At 44.5% G+C, this 25,170-nt stretch overlaps 1 protein-coding gene across 4 annotated transcripts in view; it reads right to left on the bottom strand.

Annotated features, from left to right (window-relative positions):
• Positions 1-1,512: 1,512 nt before the first annotated feature.
• The window catches only part of CREB3L3 (cAMP responsive element binding protein 3 like 3), a 70,637-nt gene continuing 46,979 nt past the window's right edge, over positions 1,513-25,170 (bottom strand). For all 4 annotated transcript variants that reach the window (XM_083179383.1, XM_083179384.1, XM_083179385.1 and 1 more), the window contains 5 exons: positions 21,830-21,936; positions 8,212-8,280; positions 7,637-7,721; positions 5,758-5,854; positions 1,513-2,781 (listed from right to left, as the gene is read on the bottom strand). In XM_083179383.1, coding sequence (XP_083035509.1) covers positions 2,429-2,781; positions 5,758-5,854; positions 7,637-7,721; positions 8,212-8,280; positions 21,830-21,936 — 711 coding nt within the window. In that variant the 3' untranslated portion in view covers positions 1,513-2,428. The remainder of the gene's footprint in view (positions 2,782-5,757; positions 5,855-7,636; positions 7,722-8,211; positions 8,281-21,829; positions 21,937-25,170) is intronic.

Here is a 25,170-nt window from a genome sequence, read left to right as displayed (position 1 = left end):
GAATTCAATGGGAAAAAGGGGTCCTTTTCATACCCCTACTATCCAAGTGGGCATGGAGTTGGATATAAACCTGTGGCGAGCGTAGCGAGCCACCGAGCCCGAAGCGTGGCGAGCGAAGCGAGCCCCGCGAGGGGACGGTATTCTGTGTCCCCTCGCGGGGCTCGCTACGCTCGCCACGCTTCGGGCTCGGTGGCTCGCTACGCTCGCCACAGGTTTATATCCAACTCCATGCCCACTTGGATAGTAGGGGTATGAAAAGGACCCCTTTTTCCCATTGAATTCCATGTTAAAATGGACTCAGTCCATTTTAACATTGAATCCTATGGAAAAATCGGGTCCATCGCATCGCATCGCATGCGATTTGGTCGGGTGCGATGCGATGCGATGGACCCGATTTCAAAATCGGCAGCCCAGTTACTACATAAGTACCAATCGTGTTATTTCAGATGATTATATCCACAGAGTTCAAATGTTTCCAAATGATACTGTTTGAATAGCTGGAGATGGAGCAAGTCCAGATATAACCAGATGTTTTGAGGGTCAATTGGACCGTAATTCTGGCATACACATAGATAATATCAGTAGTCAGTATTGTGGTTGAAATACGGAGGCACCTGTATTATTCTCACTTTTAGTCTTTGGTTTTTACACTGTCAGTACAGGTAGTGTGGAGACAGGCAAACACGCACTTTCACAGTTACCTTCCTGGATTTGGTATGCCGTATAGTTCCTCAACCTGACCACAGCATAGAGACCTGCTCGCTGTGTCAGGGAGCTGACCGCCGGATGACGGACGCTGCAGGGGAATGGATGTCGCGGCAGTTAGAGGGTATAGCTACCTCAGCTTCCAGCAGGTGATTGGCGGCTTGTGCTCTGCTCCGCTTTGTAGCGTATGTGCGGCTTGCAGTCTCTATCACTTTAGAGAGGGTTCCTTTGGCGCAGTGAGACACAGGCAGGCAAGGACAAGGGCACCACGGGCAGGGAGAGCTCTTGATGCATTTCTCCGTCGTACTAATCTGACGGAAGCTTAAATAAAATAGTATTTTTATACAGTCATATTTTTCAGTGTCTCTTGCGCTCTCTTTTTATATATATATATATATATATATATATATATATATTATATTATATTTGTGGGTGATTGGCTGGAATTGTGTGTGTAAGTAGGGACACCGACAGGTGGGCCTGGCCCAGGCAATAGGAGAAGGGGGGGCAGGATCTTTTTCAGCACCACTGCATTGAGGTGAAAGTGTCATACTTTATCCATGGAGGGTCTAATGACCATAAACCTAACCTACCCAGCCTATGCATCATTACAATATAAAGTATATCTAGTTAGAAAGTTTGAAGTAAATTTAACTGTGAGTTGACTAAGTAAAGCATAACAGCCATTTCCCTGAGTCCCCAGCTAAAAGCAGAATATTGTGATTTTCAATTATTTCCTTTTAACAGTCATATCATTTTATTGTATAACTTTGTCAACAATGCCATTTAATATAATATATTTCAGAATTTTCTCAGAAAATATCTTTATTTACAAGCTTATGACAGTAAAGAAATACATTTGAATTGTCACGCACACCTGCTTCCATGAATTTTATCTGATTCTGTGATAATCTATTATTGTCCTTTTATTTAAATGGCACCCAATTACAAAGTTCATAAATGAATAAGCAAAACAGGAAACAGTGGCTCACAGTTGAATACAATAGAGGACAAGTGCAGGTTATATATAAACTGTATCAGCAGATTACACTAAAATAAGTATCTTCAGTGGCAGAAAACCACAGGATATGGGAGTTCTGGTTCATACTCTCAATGTTTTTCTTCTGCGCATTCAAATTCATCACCATGAAAAAGTGAATCTTTACAGTCTTTGAATATTTCATCTCCTTCCACACAAAGGAACATATTTATATCTATTTATAGTATATAGCGCCTATGATTGTATCCAATGTTCTTTTATGTACATACTACTCTTCAGGTAGTCCTATCATCAATTACTATTTTAGTGTCCCTACTAAGGGACCCACAGAACACAGTCTTAATTCATTTTAAAACATTTGAATCTTGACTTTAGCTAGTATAGCTTTGCTTTAAATCAATGTATAGTTCTATTGTAGCCGAGTCTATCTATGTAAGAAACTGAATTATCCCTGTGAATAATATTTTTCCATGTATAGGTATATAGTCTTGTCTTTATCGAAGACTTTTTATTTTACTACCTTTCCTTCCAAGAGCATTCCCTTTTGGATATAAGAACATCCTTAAAGTTCCAAATCAAATAAAGAAATGTATACACTTCCATATATGGCTTGCTGGTTCTTTGGACTACATGATGGATAATCCCTGATTTTGTGCCTGTAGTGAAATGCTCTGATTACGTGGTCTCACATTCACACAACCTCTCATTATATTGTCTGTGTATTTACAGCTCACCCTCTTGTTTCATGGGATCTTTCCAAGACACCTGTGTTATGACCTGCTGTGTCACAGAATCATCCTCGGGGCCATCACTCATTATTTCTATTTTGGCGCTATTTTTATCAGAATCACCATTTGTATTTATAAAACTTGACTGATTCATTAGCTTGACTGTTTCTTCTTCGATAAACTGTTGCGCATGGTTGGACCAAACTGCATCCAGATATTTTGTTAGTGACTTCAGTTCTCTGTTTTGTGCCTGGTTTTCTGGACCCGCCCAGTGTGTGGCATCTCGGCTCTCACTTGGTAAATTAAATACCCTGGAGGAGGCAGAATTATGCAAGGACCTGGAAAAAACTGTGAAAAACAGAACAGTAAACATAGGCTGGGTGAGATTAACCCTTTTTTTTAAAGGACTCTTGCATCTATAGAACGAAACTCTTATAAACTAACAGTATTTTTAATATCTGCTACTGTATTGCACTTTTGTGTATGTAATGCACCCTAGGCATTTGTACATACTAATAGTCAAGCAAACATCCCAACTTTCCAAATCTAATACAAGTAAGCTCTATACCAAAATAATAACTAACCATTTAAATGTATGTCTAAGAAAAACCCCTAATAATAAATTCCACATAAAAATATTGCATAATGAAAAATCATATTACTGGAATAATGCCTAAATACTTGACCTAAGACTTTTGGCAAAAACGAACCTTTCAAATCTCAACACATTGTTGAGTAAATTAAATGATAGTTTATTTACAACTGATCTTGCTTAGGGAATACTTATATTTTGTCAACAGTTAATACATTAACTTCCAATGTGTTGTCTGGAGAATGACAATGCAGGCACAATTGTAAAGTTGGAGAAAGAGTAATGCATCATGTTTAAAATTCTAATGCTGTTACATTTTTGTAACTAGCATTACAGCCATGTCTGCATCATTCCATCAGCATCCTCCCGATGACCTGTTCACTGTTGATATATTGATTATTTTCCTCTAGTTAGCATTTTCTGTAAGTAATTACCTGGAATAGTTCCTGGCTCTTAAGTGTATTAGCATGCTATTTTTATGGACTGTTTTATATCTGCATTGATAAAATTACTTTCCATAAACTGGGTGCATTTATTGGAGCTTATTGCCATGTGCACAGATGTAATTACAAAGGGGGAAAATGCAAATTAAACTGTAGTTTATTAAGCAAAGAAAACACATGGTTCTTATAGGCTACATAGCTCAAGCTGATGTTTGAACTACATTGCCAGTCAAAAATTTAAATATAATATAAAAAAAACTCTGATTGCAAGAGCAGAATACTAGACTGTATGGACCTTGAAAAAGCTGTGATAAAGACAGCAAAACGTGTCGGTGCCCAGGAGAGCAACCAGCCAGCCTTCATTTTTGGTCCATGCCACATTCTACCCAATTGGATTCTCAACTTGTCGATTTCAACCACACCATAGAGTGGACAAACGGGCCACAGCATCAACTCCACAAATCTTCCTCCAGGGGTCCTTTGCCAATTATGCCAACAAAGTAACTGTGTCATTGAGAGGACATTGGATAGCAGGATACAAGAAACCCAGCATTCCTCCAGTGGTTTGATCACCTCCATTACACATTCCATAGGTGGAACTTTATGCAAAAAGAACCATTCTAATTGTTTATTCTAGAATTGACCACATTCAAATGGTTGCACTCCACATATATTATAAACAGCTACATTAATATAAACATTGTGCTTTAAATATTGATATTTTATATATATATATATATATATATATATATATATTTTATTATATTTTTATGTTAAGAAATTATCTTAATATATTTTTGAAAAAGTATCTCAGACAATCCCACTAATTTTTTTCGAAAGCGCTGCTATTTTTGTTTCCACACTATTGCTGTATATTCTTGTATGGCTGCAGGCTACAAAATAGCCAGGCTATCTGAAGCTTCATTCATTTTTCACCAGGTACTTCACTTGAGTTGTTTGTTAGTTTGAATATTATTTTTTCCCCGCTATGGCTTACTTGTCTGGGTATGGGTTTCTGATGCTTATAAAAACTTTCAACAAAAAATCTTGATTATCCCCCTTTCTCACAAGGAGCTTAATATAGTATATTGTTGTTATTGTTGATATTGTTTTTATATGTACTGTATTTCTATATTTTAGTAAAAAAGATTTTTTTATCAATCAAAAATTCCTCAGGTGTGTGGCGCTCTCTCTTTTTCACTTATATATATACATGAATATAGATTTGTCTTATTCAAACAATTACTGTGAAACATTCTCTTCCCTCTTGCTATTATAGACAATTTCCAGAATTGCACTTGGGAGCAGCCGTACTATTTAATTATTCAACCTTTTAGCAAAACACCTTGAATATTTTCATGTGTATATATAGATTAAAAGGTGGAGCAATTTTCTAATTATTGCGCCTGATTGTTTCTGTTGTTCTGATGCTTATGCCTGTTCTGATGCTTATGCCTATTATTCCTTATGCTATGCTTATTCCATGGAATACTTAAATCTGGAATGCCAAAAGTTGGGATTCCTGCATTGGCATTGTAAGCGGTAACAGGAATGTGACTCCTGTCTTCTCACCAGTGTCGGGATTCCAGCAAAGGTATCTTGACTGCAGGCATCCTGAGCGCCGGTATGCCAACTACATCCCAGATTCTTTCATTTCATTACTTTAGACTAAAAACGAATGATGATGGTATATAAATATTTTTTAATCTACGGCTGACCTTTCAGTACTTATGTTGCCCTCTGTCCCTATACACTAGAATGGGGACCACAAATAAAACATTTTCAAAGCTTGAATGTGGGAACCTTCTCTGTGTTCAGATGTTGTTAACCCCTGGAAAGAGGTCCGGGATTGCAAAGGAGATAAAATATTCCAACCCTATTTGGCTCCTTCTGCTGGAAGTTGTCCATGTGTGAACCCAAGTTTACACACGCACTTACCTTGTTTCGTACATGCCAACATTTATTGTGAATATTGTAATTCACTATTGGATTCCCCTTATTATTCACACATTTCTTATCTTAAAAACAAGTGGTGCTCTAACGTTCACTTCCACCTATCATATTCTAAAGGGATGAACATTCTATGTTGTTCTGTTTTGTTGCATTTTTTTTTATTGTAATTAAACTGAATTTATTTGATAAATTGCATTCTGGATTCACCGGTTATTTCTAATGCCCATACAGTACATATTTATATAATTTAGTTCACACATTTGAAAAACCTGTCTGACTTTGTTGGGCATTGGGAGCTGACATGAAAGTACTGCAACATTGCAAATTAAGATTTACCTCTGACAGGAAGGAAATCATTGCCCTCTTGGTTTTTGTTTCTTGTAAAGTGGCTCATGGAGGGGAAGATGATGAGAGAGAAAGACAGCAGTAGTACCTGCAAGGATTAAATATATTAATATTAACTAGAGGAGAACATGAGGACCAGTTTATACTTATACTATGTATATTGGGTCCAGTCAGAATACCAGGGTTTGGGATGCCAGCACTCAGAAATCCAGTGCCAGAGTTCCAACACTGGTCAGAAGACCAGCACCGAAACTCCAACACCTTTCACACTGTGCTCTAATAGGCACTAAGGGAATATGGTCAGGATATGTGATGTTTGTACACTTTCACAATGCATACTTTCACCTGGATCATCAATCCCACAAAAAGTTTCCCAAAACATATTTATTGGGGCATAACCAATTATGTATGAGTCTTACCATGTGGGAAAAGCTCTGTGCTTAATGCAGGGCATTATGGATGGTGTAATGGTTAGCATTACTGCCTCACAGCTCTGAGGTCATGGGTTAGATTCCCACCATGGCCCTAACTGTGCAGAGTTTGTATATCCTCCCTATACTTGTGTGGGTTTCCTCTGGGTACTCCGGCTTCCTCGCACAATCCAAAAATATACTGGTAGGTAATTTGGCCCCTAACAAAAATGAAAACCCTAGAATGAATGCGTGCGCATACATGTGGTAGGGAATATAGATTGTAAGTTTCACTGGGGCAGGGACTGATGTGAATGTTCCAATATTGTCTGTAAAGCGCTGCGGAGTATGTGTACGCTATATTAATAACCGTTAATAAATAAATAAAGCCCAAATATATTTAATTATTTAGCTGATAAAGGGCCTGATCCAGCAAAATCACAAAACTACAACTGCCATCTCCAACATGCAGGGAGCTGCACACATGACCTGAAGATGCTACTAACGACAAGTATGCTGGTAGTTGCAGATATGATAGATCTTATGTGAAATTACACACATACAGCAAGATCTATCGTGTGTCTTGGAAGCTGCCGGGCAGTTCAAGGGGAATCGTGTTACGATCTGGATCGGATGCTGGTCATCCCGATGTGCGCCCAGCTTTAGTCCTCGTGCATGTGTGCTGACGCATGCACAGATTAGCAGGTTTCGCTAGTCAGAGATCCAAGCTGAATCAGGCCCAAAATACAGAATTTTATGGATTTTCCACTGAAGTATCTGATGACACTGGGGGACCTTAGTCATTGTTTTCCCCCTGTATTTTTACAACTAGGTACGGCTCAAGGAGCCTGGAGCTGGTTATGCTTCGGGAGGAGTACCATATGAAACAATTTTTTTCCTTACGAAATCAGACTTTTTAAAATTGCGATTTGATGTGATTTGCTGGGCACATCAAAAATCACTACTGTATCTATTACAGATCGCCCACTAAATTTAAACCAGCCTGATTTTGCAATTGAACAAATTGCAGCGTTTAGTCTATACTTGCCAGTATAGGTCCCTGCAAAGGGATGCAGTTAAAATACCGGCGGTCGGGATCCCGGCGTTCAGAATCCCGACGCCGGAATCCCGACCGCTGAAATCCCGACCGCCGAAATCCTGACACATTCTCCCTCCGTGGGTGTCCATGACACCCCTGGAGGGAGAATAAATTAGTGTGCCGAGCGTAGCGAGGCACCGGGCCCGCTGCGTGGCGAGCGCAGCGAGCCCGCAAGGGGGGGGGGGTTTCCACGTCCCCACCTTGTCGGGATTCCGGCGTCGGGATTCTGAACGCCTGGATCCCAACCGCCGGGATTCAGTACTGAATCCCCTGCAAATCCTTTGTTTTTTACTGTATATTTTCTCCTGTATCTTAACACTCTCTCTCCTTTTGGAGATTAATTATTAAAATGATTGCTTACTGCCACACAGGTGCCTGTCTGAGCTGCCTTTCCTGCAGACTGGGAGACCAAGGACTGAAGTTTGCGCAGCTGCTCAAGAAGTGACCTAGGTACATGGAAAATAAGGAGTCAGTGAAAGTTTTTCACTACAACCGATATACATTTTTGACAGTAACTTCCACAAAAACACATTTCCTATCCTTTCCCATCATCTCTCTACATCTAAAGGTGCATACACACTGGGCGTTTTTGGCCATGAACGAGGTAATGATAATTGCTGGCCAATACATCATTCAGTGCATACACACAGAGGCCAGTGTTTTTTTACAGGGAGTGAAAAACTTTCAATAATAGGATTAATGGAAAGGGGTTTGTTTGTCCTATAAAACAGGCCGCCTGAGAGCGTCGGCCAGCAATGATGCGGGAGCGCACATCAGTGCTTACCGCTCCTTACCCGCACTAGGAGATTTTGAGCTCAAAGTAGCTAAAAACTGGAAAAGTAAGATAATTTGAGCTGAAAATAGCCTAGTGTGTATGGGCATTTACATATACATGAAATAATTTTTCAAGAATCAATTTCAATATATGCCACTCACATGTTGTGTTTCTCCAGCTGAAGAACTTTTCGATGAAGCTCCTGATTCTGGGCTGTGCATGCAGACATCCTAAGATAAACACAAATGGTATATAAATGATTCCGTATAATTTTATTTTGCTATAAGCAACTTACAATGATGATATCCTCTTTCTTACATTTTAGGAAGTTTGTGAATCAACACCTACTGCAGTGGTTCCCAAACTGTGCGCCGCGGCTCCCTTGGGTGCCGCAGCACTGTCACAGGGGTGCCGCGGCCGATGGCCCTAACCAATAAGCCTACTGACAGCTGCATGCCTTTTTTATACTTTCCGTGATGTGAGGTGAGGTGAGCCAGTCCGGAAGTGAATGGAGGTAGCCGGCGCTGGGGTTGGTGTGCAGAAGAGTCTGTCTGCTGGGAGGGGGGTGCCAGCACAATTAACTCCGATGGCCAGAGTCAGTCAGCCGGCGCGGGCGGATGTGCTTGGATGAGCCAAGTCAGCCAACAGTAGGGGGAGAGTTGTTTAACGGGAGACTGGAATGGGGCTGAGTTCCGCAGTGATATTCAGCAAGGTCCTGACGGGTCAAGGAGGTCCGACTCCTGTATATAAGTGATGTATTCAATCCTATAGGAAGGATGGAAAGGGCCACGCTGGTATGCATAGCGTGCACAGGAAACTACGTTTTAGATTGGCTTATTTTATTGAAGAAAACACACTGATATTTATACAAAACCTGTTTTTTGTTTTTTTTTTATGCAGGTGCTGGTGACAGGATTGCTCTGCAATAAGGGGCACATTTAGCAAGGATCACATACACAATGCGATCTGCGCAGAATCTTACTGCCTATGATCGCATTGTAATAGGCAATCCTATCGCCAGTAATTACCTTCCTGCACATGCAGGGCATGGTATCCAAAAGGATCCTGTCCCTGCAATGCTCTCAGCTGGATACCATGGGGTCTGTGTATGTGCGGTTAGCGCTGACCCCGACCGACCCCGCTGACCACACTGCCCCACCGGCTACAATGGGCTACCGCCATCCCAGAATGGTGGTAACCCAGGGACCTGAGGCGATGCTGCCCAATATTCCTCATAGAAACCTATGAGGGATGCAGCTGGTGGTAGGGAGAAGGGATAACAGCAGAGATCGGAGATTCCTGCTGCTGTCCATTCTGATACATTCTGGGGATACTTAATATTTGCAGCTAACATACGAAAACAGGTGTTTTCTGAGATTTAGCTTAAAATATTCGATAATAAATGGGCCTCTAAGACATAGAGGTGTATTCATGTACATTGCGTAAAATTAATTGAAACTTAACAACTATATATTGCATCAGTTCGATGCGATATATAGCTTTGGTAAGTAGCAATTCATGTATACGCACCTTTCCGGCAATTCAGTGTGGTATCTCAAGCACCAGAGGTGCTGTTTTCTCCTGCTGTCCCCCTCTGCGGGTGTTGGATTAATCTGGCGGGTCCCTCTGCAGATGCACCTGAGTTCCTGGGATGCTGCAGGGAGGTCAGGGGGCAGAGCTACCATTGGGCACTGAGTATAAAGCAGGGAAGCACTTAGCGTGCTTGCATTTACTGCAAAAATATTCAGATTCCGCCATCCCGAAATGGTGACTCTGAATGCCATGGAGAAGCAGAAAGCAGAGCTTTCCATCCCTTTGTGAATTGAAATCACCATACTAAAGTATAGTGATGCAATTTTGACACAGAGCTGGGGTGCCGCTGGAGAAGTCAGGAACTATATAAAATATATTATTATTTCTATATTCTAAATTATATATTATTTTTAAAACAAGTTAATAAGTATTTTTTTTACTGATCTAAATACTAATAGCGTTATTTTAACCCAACTACTTTAAAAAAGGGACAGTTCCGTAAATATTGTCTTAAGGGTGCCTTAAAGAAATCATGGAGACCCAAAGGGTGCCGTGAACTGAAAAAGTTTGGGAACCACTGACCTACTGTATACATGTTTTGTGCTCTGTCTGAAAGGTTCTCTGTCATGAAATTGACTAAAGCTGAGTACACACTTGGCAATATATTTTCAACTACTGAATGGATGATATTCATATCATTGACAGTATATATTGAAGAAGAAGAATACTTTATTGTCATTAAAAATACACTACAACAATGCACTGTCAACTAAAGTTACTTACAAGTACCTGCACAAAATAAAAACAACAAAAACAATTACCATTTTAGTGTTTGTTGTTTAGCATACGAACAGCAGTTGGAAAAAAACTGTTTAGCATGCGTTTTGTACGTGCTGGGACACTACGGAACCGTTTTTTCTATGGCAAAATATCAAAAACCTCATAATTTGGATGACTTGGGTCTGCTAGAATCCAGTTAGCTTTCTTTAACTCTCTATATTTATATAATTCTTGGGTGCATGGCAAAGACACCCGGATTATTTTGCTAGCAGTTTTTACCACCCGATCCAGCGTGGCCTGCTCTGCCGCAGTACAGTTCCCAAACCATACTACAATCCCATACGTTAAAACACTCTCCACAATCCCCTGATAAAATCTGATTAACGTATTTGTCTTTAAGCACACAGCCTTAAGTATTCTTAAAAAGAAGAGGCGTTGTTGGGCCTTCTTGATCTTAGAGACCAAGTTAAGTCATCAGAAATGTGTAAACCTAAAAATTAAAAATATCCCACCTCCTCGATAGGCAGTGGCGTAACTATAGCCCCACAGCCCCCGCGGTGGCGGGGAGGGGCTGTGGGTGTCGATCTGTGGGTCTATAGTTACAACTATATATAACAACCCCCCTTACCCCTCCGCATGCCGCTGCCAGCGCCGCCGCATTCAGGGTCCCGGCCGCAGCGCAGATCTTGTCATGGCTCGTCTCCTCCTGCAGTGCTTCTAATGAAAAATAATTATCAGAAAATGGCTGCCCCCTAACAACAGACAGTTTTTTGGGATGATAGAGGAGGCGCGGGCCTCCTCTAACATCCTTAAAAATGGTCTGCTGTTAGGGGGAAGCCATTTTGTGATGGTCATTATAGAACTGCAGGAGGAGACGGAGCCGGTTGCGGGACCCTGAATGCGGCGGCAACGGCACGCGGAGGGGTAAGGGGGTTTTTAACTTTACTTGGGAAGGTGGGTGGGAGGGCTAGGGGGAGGGGGGTGGCACTGACGATATCGGTGGGGGCGCGCACAAATTCTAGTTACGCCACTGTCGATAGGCATACTCTCCATGAATATGAGAAGTATTGGCCTACCACAAACTCGCCTAAAATCTAGTACCATCTACTTTTATTTTATTTGTGTTTAGTAGCAGACCATTTTGTTTACTCCATTTAAGTTGTCTAGAGGATTCCAACATCTACTCTTTCCTATACCTCCTCCCATGGCAGCCACACACTGGGTTCCTTCCCACTGGGCAGTACTCGCAAAGGGAAAGGAAAGACACATCCCCTATATAAGGATCACTCTTCCCCTTGGTCTGTGTCTTTTTTTTCCCTTTCAATGGGCAGTACGGACGGCTTACCCCGTGAAGAAAAGATCCCCGCTGGCGTTACCTGCAAGTCAGGTGGAAGGGAAGGTGGGAGCCGGCCTTCCACAGGTTAATACCCGGGTGCTGCATGCCGCCCTGAGTGGCTTGAGCGGCGGCGTCCTCAGGCGTGTGGCGTGGCGCGTGTCCTGGCCTCTGTTAATCTGCATGAGAGATTAGGCGGACGTCACCAGCGGGCGCCGGATCGGGACGCGAATGACGACTTCCGCCGCGGGCGGAAGCACTCAGACGCGAGTACCGGCATAAGACGCCGGGCGTACAGCGGGAGCCGGTCAGCTGTTAGTGGCATGATACTTTGTGCCACAGCGGAAGCAAGCGGGAGCTGGTTTAAACAAGCGTTCGGGACGCAAGGGTGCCGCTGCATGAGCAGTTATAAGGGCAAGAAGCTGGAGCCTAATCAACAAGCAGGGCGACTGGAGCCTACCATATCCCCTGGGACGCCCGCTGGTACCATGAAAGAAAAACTGCAGTCTAAGAAGTCGGAGTAAGCCTTGAGCATTTTTTAGAAGGAATCATTTTTTTATGTGTGCTAGAGTAGTGAGTGATTAAGTTATGTGTTCACTTAGGTCTGAAACTAGCAGAGAGAAGGAGCAGAGCAAGCATAAAAGGGTGCATGTGCCTAAATGCACAGGATGTGATAAAAAGTTACCAGATAAACATGTTGGCAACCTGTGTGATAATTGTAAAATGCCTCAGCAGATACCTATGGTCCAAATGACCAGTATGGTAGACATGTTAAAAACCGCACTAACAGGCACTTTCGTGACTAAAGATGACCTAGCTAAGGCATTGCTATCTGGGCCTATTTAGACGATCTCCTGGTAGTTGCAGATACAGAGGAGCAGGTCAAAAGTCATACGGACAGGGTGATAGACTGTCTCAAACATCATGGCTGGTTGGCCAACACCGCCAAAAGTCATTTGACTCCGACGAAACAAATAAAATATTTGGGGTGTATAATAGACTCCCAGAATATGAAGTTGAAACTAACCGAGGAAAGGAGACTGAAGATAATTCAAGAGGCAAGGGCAATGTCTCAGAAAATTATTGTGTCATCAGACGATTGCATGAGAATGCTGGGTCTGATGGCAGCAGTATTAGACACGACCCCTTGGGCCAGGTTCCATACGAGGAAACTTCAAAGGTGTTTTCTGGTACAGTGGAACGGGGATTCCAAAAATCTGTCCCAAAAAATAGTGTTATCCAAACAGGCAAGAAGAGACTTGGTGTGGTGGCAAAACAGGAGAAGACTCATGGAAGGCAAGTCCTTTGCACCAAACAATCAAGTGGTAGTGACCACAGATGCAAGCAGCACAGGATGGGGAGCGGTGTGTGGCTCTCAAACTGTTCAAGGCAACTGGTCAGGGGAATTCAGCAAAAGACATTCCAACGTAAGGGAAATGGCAGCAGTGGTGCTAGCATGTCAACATTTCCAACTGGTACTTTTCGGAAAAGAAGTAGTAGTGTGGTCAGACAATCGTTCTGTCGTTTCTTATATAAACCGCTAAGGAGGAACAAAAAGTGTGGCCTTAATGGAAGAGACAACAAAATTGTTCAGTTGGGCAGAGTGATGCGTCACAAACATCAGAGCAGTATTCTTGGCCGGAAAGGACAACCTGTGGGCAGACCAACTCAGCAGAGGAGGCTGTATCTCAACAGAGTGGGGTCTCAACAGACGGGTGTTCATGGAGTTGGCACACAGGTGGTGTATGCCGCAAGTAGACCTCATGGCCACTTCAAGAAACAATCAAGTTCCGATATATTTCTCAAGGTACCGAGATTGGGGAGCAGCACAGTTAGATGCTCTGTCGTCACCATGGGACATGCAACTAGCATATGTGTTTCCCCCATTTACAGTGATTCCGAAGGTAATGTCAAAGATCCGGAGAGAAAGGGCCTTGGTCATAAAAATACTACCATATTGGCCAAGGAGGGCTTGGTTCACCTGAAGTTCTGCGGTTGGCAGTAGAGGGGCCCATAAATCTGCCGGACTTGCCGGATCTGCTATTCCAGGGGAAAATCTGGAGGTCCCAACCGGAATCATGGAACCTGACGGCATGGCTGTCCAGGAATTTAAAAGGAAAAGGGTTTTTAGAGAAAGTAGTCGACGCGTTATTGAAGGCTAGGAAAAAGTCTACATCCAGCTCATATTATAGAATCTGGAAGAAATTTAGTTTTTGGTGTAGGGAAGAAAAAAGTAACCCTGAAGATATTGCAACAGTATTATCTTTTTTGCAAGTAGGCTTAGACAAAGGACTGGCTCTGGCCTCGCTGAAAGTGCAGGTATCAGCATTGGGCGCAATTCTGGACAAGGGCATAGCTAACAACAGATATGTGAAGACGTTCATACAAGCAGCCAGTAGGATTAGGCCTAGGATCAGGCAGCCTTTAGCCCCATGGGATTTGAACCTGGTACTAGATGTGTTGTCAGAACCTCCTTTTGAAACCATGCAAGATGTTTCAATTAAGTTTTTGACGTGGAAAGTAGTTTTTTTAGTTGCAGTGACCTCGGCAAGAAGGGTTTCAGAGCTGCAGACACTATGGGTGGAAGAACCCTTTCTTAATTTCTTCGAGGATAAAGTTGTGTTGCGTACAAATCCTCTCTTTCTTCCAAAGTTAGTTTCTACTTTCCATATTAATCAGGAAATTGTTTTGCCATCCCTGTGTGCTAAGCCAAGAAATGAGAAAGAAGAGAGGCTACATAAGTTGGATGTTTGTGTTGAGTGAAGGAAGAAATATAGGCCAGAGGGCTTCGAAAGATACTATTGCAAGATGGATAAAATCTTGTATTCAAAAGGCCTACGAGTTAAGAGGAGAGGAACTTCCTAAAGGACTGAAAGCTCACTCAACAAGAGCAATAGCTACATCATGGGCAGAGAAAGGATCTGCCACGGTGGAAGAGCTATGCAAGGCGGCGATACACACCTTCTCAAAGCATTATCGGGTGGACGTCTGGTCCTCAGCAGATGCAAGTTTTGGAAGGAGGGTGCTTAGAGCGGTGGTCTGAGGCACTATGATAGAAGAAGGAAGTTTCTTCTTCAACATGATTTTTTACTTTTGGTTTATGGTTTGTATATCCCTCCCTATATTGTTACTGCTGGGGTAACACCCAGTGTGTGGCTGCCATGGGAGGAGGTAGAGGAAATATCAGATTCCTACCTGATAATATGTTTTCCTCTACTCCTCCATGGCAGCATATATTCCCGGCCCGTATGTGGGTTGGGGGAGTGTAATGACTAATGAACTGTGTTTTGTTTTGAAGCTGGAATATTGAAGACACAGACCAAGGGGAGGAGTGATCCTTATATAGGGGATGTGTCTTTCCTTTCCCTTTGCGAGTACTGCCCAGTGGGGAGGAACCCAGTGTGTGGCTGCCATGGAGGAGTAGAGGAAAACATATTATCAGGTAGGAATCTGATATTTCTCATCATTTTCGGTTATCAGGCCAACCACAGCGGTATCGTCCGCAAACTTCACTATCTTTTTTTTTTTATTCAATAATTTTTATTGAAGTTTTATGCATATACATAATAACATTTTAATGACCCCAAACATATAAGTAAAGTATGTAGCTGGACCAATACAAATGGCAGTAAAGCATATAAGAGCATGCCTAGCGAGAGCATATGTCCACACAGGGAAAAAGGTCATTGTAACAGTCATATACATCACAGAATATTGACAAATGGTTTTGTATCGTACCAGTGCCCGAAGGCGCCACTCGAGCACTAGCATAGAAGGGTAGTAGAAAATATAAAATAGAATATTACTCATAACCTGCGCGGACAATGCCCCCCCATATATTAAGAAGCGCTCTGTATATATTCCAAAATCACATTAGTACCAAGCAGTGTTGACGTAAGTACCATGAATCCAGCTAAAAAAAAAAATTAATTATATATATATATAAATAATGCCAAAAACAACCCAATCCCATAACCCCCCACCCTGTATAACCTGACCCCAATTAGGCATACTTGGATCCCGAAACCAGCTTATCCCTATCCCCCTAACTACATTAACTAAATACTAAGTCTTACCCATCCCTCCCATACCAAATAAAACATGAGGCAAAATACTAATGGCTTAAAGCTAGGCCGCATCCAGCCCTCCCACAAGTACCGGATTTAGAAAATCTTTGTGAAAGCAGTAGACATCCCACAGTACATAATAAGAACCAGAATGTGCTTATAACAGGATATATCATTTGTAAATGACAGTCAACAACAGTAACATCCTAGACCAGGAGTTCCCAATCTTTTTCTAATCACGGCACCCTAAAGTATCAGAATTTTTCCAAGGCACCCCTAGGCCCCAAAAAATATATATCAAATGAAGTAGATTGTGTTTATATGTGCTTCTTAGGTTCAGTTATGTGGTAAAGGGCAGGATTTGGTTCTGATTGTACACATTTTATGATTGGCAGCCACCAGCACTGGTTTTGTCCAGAAATAATTGATCATAAATAATTTGAATTGGTCCTGGACAACCAACCCGAGGCACCCCTGCAAGTGTCCCGAGGCACCCCAGGGAGCCTAGGCGCACAGTTTGGGAACCACTGTCCTAGACATTGTCTAAGGGGAATCAAGGGAGAATGTCAGTCTGGCCAAAGTTCATCAAAGGGTTTATCACTCCTTCCCCCCACGGATAGTTGATGAGGTATAGTGACCTCATTAGAAAATGAGTGTAGAACGAATGGGTCCACAGTGCCAGGATATAATCTTGATATAAAGTAATAGAGAGTCACCCGATCCGGTGATACATATCCATGTCCGCAGTGTCTGTTTTCACAAGATGGGACATGAGGAAGGCCACATCAACAGCGCTGGATCTTTGTACGAAGTCCCCCGTACAGGCAATCATAGGGGGAGGCATGGGAGAAACTGTGTCATCAGGTGAAAGTCCCTGTATAGGATGACACACAGTCTCGCTATTGTGGAGAGGCATCGATGTGCCCAGATCCAAGTGACAAGGATACCCAGGATAGAATATGGGAAAAATGGCAGCATCAGGAGGAAATTCCTTTGTGGAGCACATAGCTACTTGGTTGTATGGAACTGCCAAAATGGCCTTGTCGACATTGTGTGCAATCTCAGGAGCCTTAGGAGAAACATAAGGAGATAGGTCAAACCTTTCTAGGAGCCTTTCAGTAGAGTCAGAAATAGCCAGCAGGATCTTCTGCAGTGAGTCAGCCTTGACCATGTTGCCCAGCACAGGATGAAGGATCAGTACAACGTAGATTCCAATCCCCCTATTAGGAGAGCAGCCAGCAGAAGAATGACAGTGGCTAGCACACTGCCAAACTAAAGGGTCAGCTAGTATCAGATATATGGCAGACTGTAGTGAGATTTAGCTGGGACCATCAGAGGGATCAGTGATTGCCGCGTATAGCAGGAAAGACTCACTTCTCAGTAGCACTGAAGCAGTCACCATCCAAGCTGGCCGTCGGCACATCAGACCCCCAGAGCTTCTTCCTCCCTCAGATGCAGCAGGATCACTCCGGAGACCAGCACACCGCAGGGCATCAGCCAAACCGAGGAGACAGCAGTGGAGCAACGGGTACCCGAAGGCGGTATCCCGTGTCCGCACCCAGCGCCGCACAGCCGACAGCGCGCCGAGGGATCCCACCACAGGGGCCGCCGACCTCGGACAAGTATGTAGGGGAGGCCAGATATCAAAGCACAGGGCACAGGGGGGGGGGGGGGGGGGGGGGAACACCAGCACTGTGGGTGTCCCGTAGGTGTCACGGAGATGTCCAAGAAGGATATATATCAGGATATATAGTGGGAGAGCTGGAGCGCACGACCGTCTCCTAACTAGTCCAAGCCACGCCCCCTTGGTTCCGAACTTCACTATCTTTACAGACTTTGAAACCGACAAACAGTCATATGTAAGCAAAGAATATAACAGCGGACTCAAAACGCAACCCTGTGGCACGCCTGTACTAACCATAACCTCCCCCAAGGTGAGTTTACCAAGTTTGTGTCTGTGTCTGATGTAAGACAGTTAAGGCCGCATCATCCGTAGACCTGTTTGCTCTAAAGCAAACTGGAAAGGGTCAAAGTTAGCAGCAAAATGGGATTTAATATGGCTTCAAATCCAACTTTCAAAGCATTTCATCACCAATGATGTTAAGGCAATAGGGCAATAATCATCCAAACCCTTTGGGACACTTCTTTGGTAGTGGAATTATTATCATGGCCTTAAAACACTCCGGGCGAGATTTAGTGGGTTTACAGTTTTTGAGGAAATGCGATTTTTTTCTCAAATCGCCCTATATCGCCGTTTTTTAATATTGCATTTTTGGAGGTGAGTATTCTGGCATGAAAAGTGCGATATAGGGCGATTTTAGACATGAAAAAGTGCGATTTTTTTAGTCATGAAAAGGTGCGATTTTGGTAAAATGTGCGATTTTGTGATTTAAAAAAAAAATGGCGTGAGGTCCCCCCTCCTGTACATAACCAGCCCCGGGCTCATTGAGCCGGACCTGGTTCCAAAAATACAGGGGACAAAAAGCATAGGGGTCCCCCGTATTTCTGAAACCAGCCCCGGACTCTTCGACCGGTCCTGGTTCCAAAAATACGGGGGGACAAAAAAACTGGGGGTCCCCCATATTTTGAAACCAGCACCGGGCTCCAACAGCCCGCAGTGTCATGCCACAGCCGGGGGACACTTTTTACATAAGGTCCCCCGGCCGTACCATGAGCACCGTGGCTGGTCAGCCTTGGAAGGGGTACCTGGAGGAGTGGGGACCCCCCCAATAAAGGGGTCCTCCCCCAGGCTTCACCCGTCCAGGGCTGAAGCCCGGGGCTATCACGGGCGTCCCTGGCCAGTGGACGCCGGCCTGATAGGGTTAAATCTTTCAATCCTAACATTGCTTTATACAGGAGAACTACAAGTACCAGCAGACCTCCCCCGCAGGCTGGGACTTGGAGAACCACAAGTCCCAGCATGCGGGGCATTAATGGGTCCGCTGGGACTTGTAGTCCACCTGTAAAAATAATGTTAAAAGAAAACACACACAGTGAAGTATAACTTATTACATACACATCCACACACCTCACTTTTACACCCACATACTTACCGATCCAGGATCCTGTGCTGGTCTCTGTGCAGCATAGCCGGCTCCACCCGCACTGACAGTGGGGACAACCGGCTTTCTCCGATGGAGCTAACAGCTTCTGTCGCACTGTCCCAGCGCGATACAGGCTGAGAGCATCTTGGGCGATGTGTTTTTCCATGGAGACGCATAGCTCAGCCAATCAGGGCTCAGCTATGCGTCTCCATGGAGACGCATCGCCCAATCACGCTCTCAGCCTGTGTCGCGCTGGGACAGCGCAACACAGACTGTTATCTGCACGGGAGAAAGCCGGTTCAGCCCGCTGACAGCCCCGGGCTTCAGCCCTGGATGGGTGAAGCCTGGGGGGGGCATTTATTGGGGGGGTCCCCACTCCTCCAGGTACCCCGTCCAAGGCTGACCAGCCATGGTGCTCATGGTATGGCCGGGGGACCTTATGTAAAAAGTGTCCCCCGGCTGTGGCATGACACCACGGGCTGTTGAAGCCCGGTGCTGGTTTCAAAATATGGGGGACCCCCAGTTTTTTTGTCCCCCGTATTTTTGAAACCAGGACCGGTCCAAGAGTCCGGGGCTGGTTTCAGAAATACGGGGGACCCCTATGCTTTTTGTCCCCTGTATTTTTGCAAACAGGTCCGCCTCAATGAGCCCGGGGCTGGTTATGTACAGGAGGGGGGACCTCATGCCATTTTACACATTTTACACATATTTTACCAAAGAACCATACACAGATCGCAATGATCTGTGCATGGTTCTGTCAAATTCGCCAGTCAGGATCAGGTCTATTTTTTTGTGATGTTTAGACCATTTTTTTTGTTAATGGTCTGCTGTTCTGTTATGCTGTGGCATCTGTACACAGAGCCACAGCCAGGATTCTCCTAGAGATGGCACCTTTGTGAAATCATGCAGCGCACAGTAGGCGCCAAGTCACAGTGCGCTGTGCTTCAGAAACATTATTTCTTCTGTTCCGCTGTTATAGTTTAAATACCTGCGCCTGCGGTGGTGTTTATTTTACTGGCATGGTGGATGGGTTGGGGGGTTGTGGCCAGGGGGCGGGGCCTCGGACTGCCATTAAGAGACTGCAGTAGCAGGAATTTTTTCCCTGTCTGTCTGGTGCAGCAAAAAAAGGCTGTGACCCTATTTGTAGAGTGGACCTGGATCTGCAGCTCCGTCAGGCCCATTATTAATCCGATCCTGCTTAGAGTACTGCAGGCCCTATCATGTCGTGTTTGCTAAATTTTACAGCTAAGTTTGCTTTAATGTCTAAAGTTTAAAAAAAAATGTTGTAAAAATGACCTCTGACATACATTACTCAAAGCAACGGTTCTTTTTACAGTGCAATATTTAACTAAACTTCATTTAATTGACTTGGCTGTATTTGTATTTATTTATACTAAAAGAACTGTCACTGTCAGGGTCGCCGACAGGCGGGTGCTGTGGGTACAGCTGTCCCGGGCCCCAGGCTCTGGAGGGGCCCGGGAAGCTGCCCACAGGGCATGGAGTTGGTAGGGGACACAGGGCATGGAGTTGGTAAGGGACAAGTACAGTGAGCTTCTGGAGTGACAGCAACATGTGTATAAGCAGAACAACTGTTATCATTATGTGTATAAGGGGCACTACTGTGTGGTTTGATATGAATAAATGGCACTACATGCAATGTGATGTGTATATAATTGTGCTACAGTGTGTTGTAATTTTAATTGGAGTTACTATTGTGTGACCACATCCCTTCCTTGTGGGACCATTATACCTTTATGGGAGGCAGGGCACAAATTCCCTGGCACTGGTCTAGGATCAGTCTAATGGTTAGTGGGGAGGGGGGGGGGGGGGGGCGGTGTTAGGGGAGAGGAGTTCCACCACCTTTCCAGGACCATTTTAAGCCCTGTAGGTAAGTAATGGTACTCAGGGCGACACTGGCATTTTTAGTAGATATTTTGAAGATCACTCACAGCAAGGTCTGCTCTCACAGGGTTAAAATAGAAATGCTTTGCATTTCTGAAAAAGTGTTTTTCCCTACATAGAAGTACAAAATGCGGTACTCTTTACCTAGCACGGCGCCCACGATTTTGATCGTGGTCATCGCAGGTAAAAAAAATTGCGGGCATTGAATGCACTAAAAATTGGGTGAGATGCGACCGACGCGATGCCCGCGATTTCCCATAGGGAACAATGTTAAATTTCTCAATAGACCCGATTTTCCTGTTCAATGCCTCAATTGACCCGATTTTTCCATAGGAAACAATGTTAAATGGCTCACAGAGGCCAAATAGGCACCCTGAAGTGTGAAATGGCCCCCACAATTGTTAACGCCACCCCACGATCAACGTGAACCCGAAGAGTGGCGAGCGCAGCGAGCGCGAGAGGGGCAGCGGTACGCGTCCTACGACCTTTTCATACCCCCACTATCCACATCGGCGTGGAGTTGAGAATAGAATAGTGTGGCCAGCGCAGCGAGCCACCGTGCCCGAAGCGTGGAGAGGGGACGCGGATACCTTCACAGGTAAACGCGTCCCTTCGCGGGCTTCACAGGTATCCGCGTCCCCTCGCCACGCTTCGGGCTCGGTGGCTCGCTGCGCTCGCCACACTATTCTATTCTCAACTCCACGCCGACGTGGATAGTGGGGGTATGAAAAGGTCGTAGCGCTCGCCACGCTTCGGATTCACGTTGATCGTGGGGTGGCGTTAACAGTTGTGGGGGCCATTTCACACTTCAGGGTGCCTATTTGGCCTCTGTGGGCCATTTAACATTGTTTCCTATGGAAAAATCGGGTCAATTGAGGTATTGAACTGGAAAATCGGGTCAATTGAGAAATTTAACATTGTTCCCTATGGGAAATCGCGGGCATCGCGTCGGTCGCATCGCACCTGATTTTTTAGTGCATTCAATGCCCGCGATGGGCGCCGTGCTAGGTAAAGAGTACCCAAAATGCATTTGCATGCTTAAGCAAACAAACAGACAAACAAACAAACATTCAATAAAAAACAGACATGATTCCCAAGGTGCGTATCTATTCATATATACCTGGTCTCCAGTCCATCCATGTATTCTTTCTTCTTTTTTCGACTCTCTTGAGCTGACTGTTTATTCCGGATTTTGCGACGGATTTTTTTAAGGACACGTTCCTCATACTAAAACAAAGTAATGGAACATGTTTTAAGAGATGCTTCATAAATAGGAGAGAGAAATAAAAGCAGTTAATTTTCAAATCCCAGAAAAAGTGTAGACCCATCTTACTGTATGTCTCAACCAGTGGCGTAACTACCATGGGTGCAGGCGATGCAGCTGCTACGGGGCCCGGGCCTTTGGGGGGCCCGAAGGCCCAGCAGGCTATCCCCTGCACCCTTTTATTTATTTTTTCACATACTGTAATGCTGGTAAATGCTGCTCCGCTGTCCGCTGTTGTGAACCAGACACAGGAGATCGGTGGACTGCTTGCAGGAACCCATGCCCTGCCCACAGGACATCCTGCGCACTGATATTCGGTGGCTGCCTGCCTGAGCCGCTTGCAGGAGGCTGGAGCCCCTGCGCAAAGGACACGCACCTAGGGCACAGGAGAAGGAGATTGGTGGCTGCCTGCGATGCCTGAGCAGGAAACACTGCGCACAGGAGCCGGGGCACAGATGAATGGCAGCTGAGACTCGGCCCAGGGAAGAGCAAGGGCCGGGCAAGAGAAGAACCACTGCCGGAGCCTGATGGCTGGTAAGAGGTGGAGATATGCCTGTCACAATCCTTTCACTGCCTCACCCCTCTCTTTCCCCTCCCCACAGGACATCTGGCGCACACTTCAGGAGCCTCTGCACACAGGAGACATGGCAGATGGCACACCTCACCCCTCACTCCCTCTAACTCTATAGTAAACAATAGTTTGCTATGGGGCCCACACACTTCTAGTTACGTCTCTGGTCTCAACTCTTATATAAAAATAATATGGGTTTAAAATATGATAGTTTCACTCATGTTACAAGGCATCACTATTTGAAGAGCTACTGTATATTTGGGACGCAGTCACTTTCCTGACGGTCGGAATCCCAGCGGTCAAAATCCCAACACCGGAATCGCGACCGCCGAAATCCCGGAACTATAGAGGGAGAATAAATGAGTGTGCTGAGCGTAGCGAGGCACCGGGCCTACTGCGTGGCGAGCACAGCAAACCCTCAAGGATCCACATACCCCCTTGTCGGGATTTCGGCGGTCGTGATTCCGGCGTCGGGATTTTGAACGCCAGGATTCCGACCTCCGGGTTCCCATACCAATTCCGTATATTTATCTGCATATGTGACTGAGGGATCTATTTACTAAGCCTTTAGAGTTAGAGGAAGTAGATTGAGAGAAAGTTCTAACCAATCAGCTAACTGCCATGTTACATGCTGTATTGGATAAATGATAGTTATAAGCTGGTTGGTTGGTAATTTATCTTCCCCTTTTTTCTCCCTCCAAGGCTTAATAAACAGACCCCTGATTACCTAACATCAGACCATTCCTCTCCACTGACGCGACCAAAATTCTCATTCACTCTCTTGTCATCTCCCGCCTTGACTATTGCAACATCCTTCTCTCTGGGCTACCTCTCACCCGCCTCGCACCTCTCCAATCCATTCTTAACGCTGCTGCTAGGCTCATCTTCCTCTCCCGCCGCTCTACCTCAGCCTACCCCCTCTGTCTATCTCTTCAATGGCTCCCAAATTCCTTTGGTGTCCTGGTATTATTAATTATTATTTAGGTACTTTAGGTTTCCTAGCACGGCGCCCACGATTTTAATCTTATTACATCGTTTTGATCGCATCGATCGCATCACATCGCATGCAATCGATGTGATGAAAAAGATGATTTAATTGTACATGCACCCTGATGGGTGATTAGTATGTTATATGCACCCCCATTGTCGGCGTGGAGTTGATTTTATTTAGTGTGGCGAGCCCGAAGCGTGGCGAGCACAGTGAGCCCCGTGAGGGGACGTGGATAACTTCACATGTATTCCGCATCCCCTCGCCACACTATATAAAATCAACTCCACACCGATGTGGATAGTGGGGGTATGAAAAGGTCGGACGCGTACTGCCACCCCTCGGGGACTCGCAGCGCACGCCACGCTTCGGGTTGGCGTTGATAATGGGGGTGCATTTAACATAGTAATCACCCATCAGGGTGCCTGTACAATTCGAAGTCGCATCGCATGCCATTGTAATGGCATGCGATGCGATATTAAAATTGTACAGTGCGGCTCTTAGGCCCATCGCATACCACTAATTAAGGTATGCGATGGGCGCCGTGCTAGGAAACAAGTACCATTATTTATTATTATTATTATTATTATTATTATTATTATCATACAGGGGACAAGCCTGCTGTGTCCTGTTATCATATAGAAGGCGGGCCTGTGATGTCGTCTTCTTATTATTATTATAATACAAGTGGAGCAGCCTGTGGTGTTATTATACAGGGTGAGCAGCCTGCGGTGGCCTATTCTTTTTATTATACAGGGGGAGCAGCCTCTGATATTATTATGCACCCTGTTTTCAAGGAGAGAGAATGTTCTCTCTCTATCTATCTATTCCAATTGGTATAATCAATTCCAATCTTTTTTTCTTAATACGAAAATCTCCATTTAACCCTGTTACTTATGGGCCAGTGCACTGGACTTGGCCCCCAGGCTAAAAGTTGCCAGCCAGCCCCTGGCAGTATATATAGTGAAAAGCACTTTATTGTACATATGAATAAAATATGTACATAAAAACAGAAATGTCTTATCATTATTATTATTATTTTATTAAATGGGGTAATAGCCATGATAAAATGTATGCAATGTGCTGGTGAAAAAAGGTCAATTTAAAATGACATCATCTTTATCCAGCCAATAAAAGCTGCTTTTTAAACAGCCAAACACAGCAATTTGTACAAATTTCCCAACAGCCAATCAAAGCTGCTATTACATTCCGCACACTTGTTGAAAGGCAGACCATGGAAAGCAGTGTGAAAGGGGCAGACACAGGAAATTCCCGGGTCTGAGGTGCAGTGTAAAGGGGGTTTGTTGAGCTGACAAGCTCTGTGTCCTGCCAAAAATCCAGCAAGAAAAACCCAGGATTTTGCAGGGGCGGCAATGAGAACATGGTATTAGAAGGAATTTGGCAGATGGAGTGAACCAGAATAAGGTCCAATATGATGATCTATAACACATCAGTAAGTGTCTCCAGTACATCCATACATACAGCTTGAACACACAAACATAACATACAGTACACACAGTTCTTTCCCCCCCAAAAAACATAAGGACAGTTACTGCCTCAACCGGGCAACATACTGTAAGTACCTTAGCCCCCAGGATATAACCCAAACACCTGCCTGCCCCATCTCTGAGGAGTGAG

This window comes from Crinia signifera, chromosome 1 (genome assembly GCF_055691185.1).
Source record: "Crinia signifera chromosome 1, ASM5569118v1, whole genome shotgun sequence".
NCBI classification, from domain to species: Eukaryota; Metazoa; Chordata; class Amphibia; order Anura; family Myobatrachidae; genus Crinia; species Crinia signifera.
Note: the sequence above shows the minus strand (reverse complement) of the source record. Positions and strands in the feature narration are given on the sequence as shown.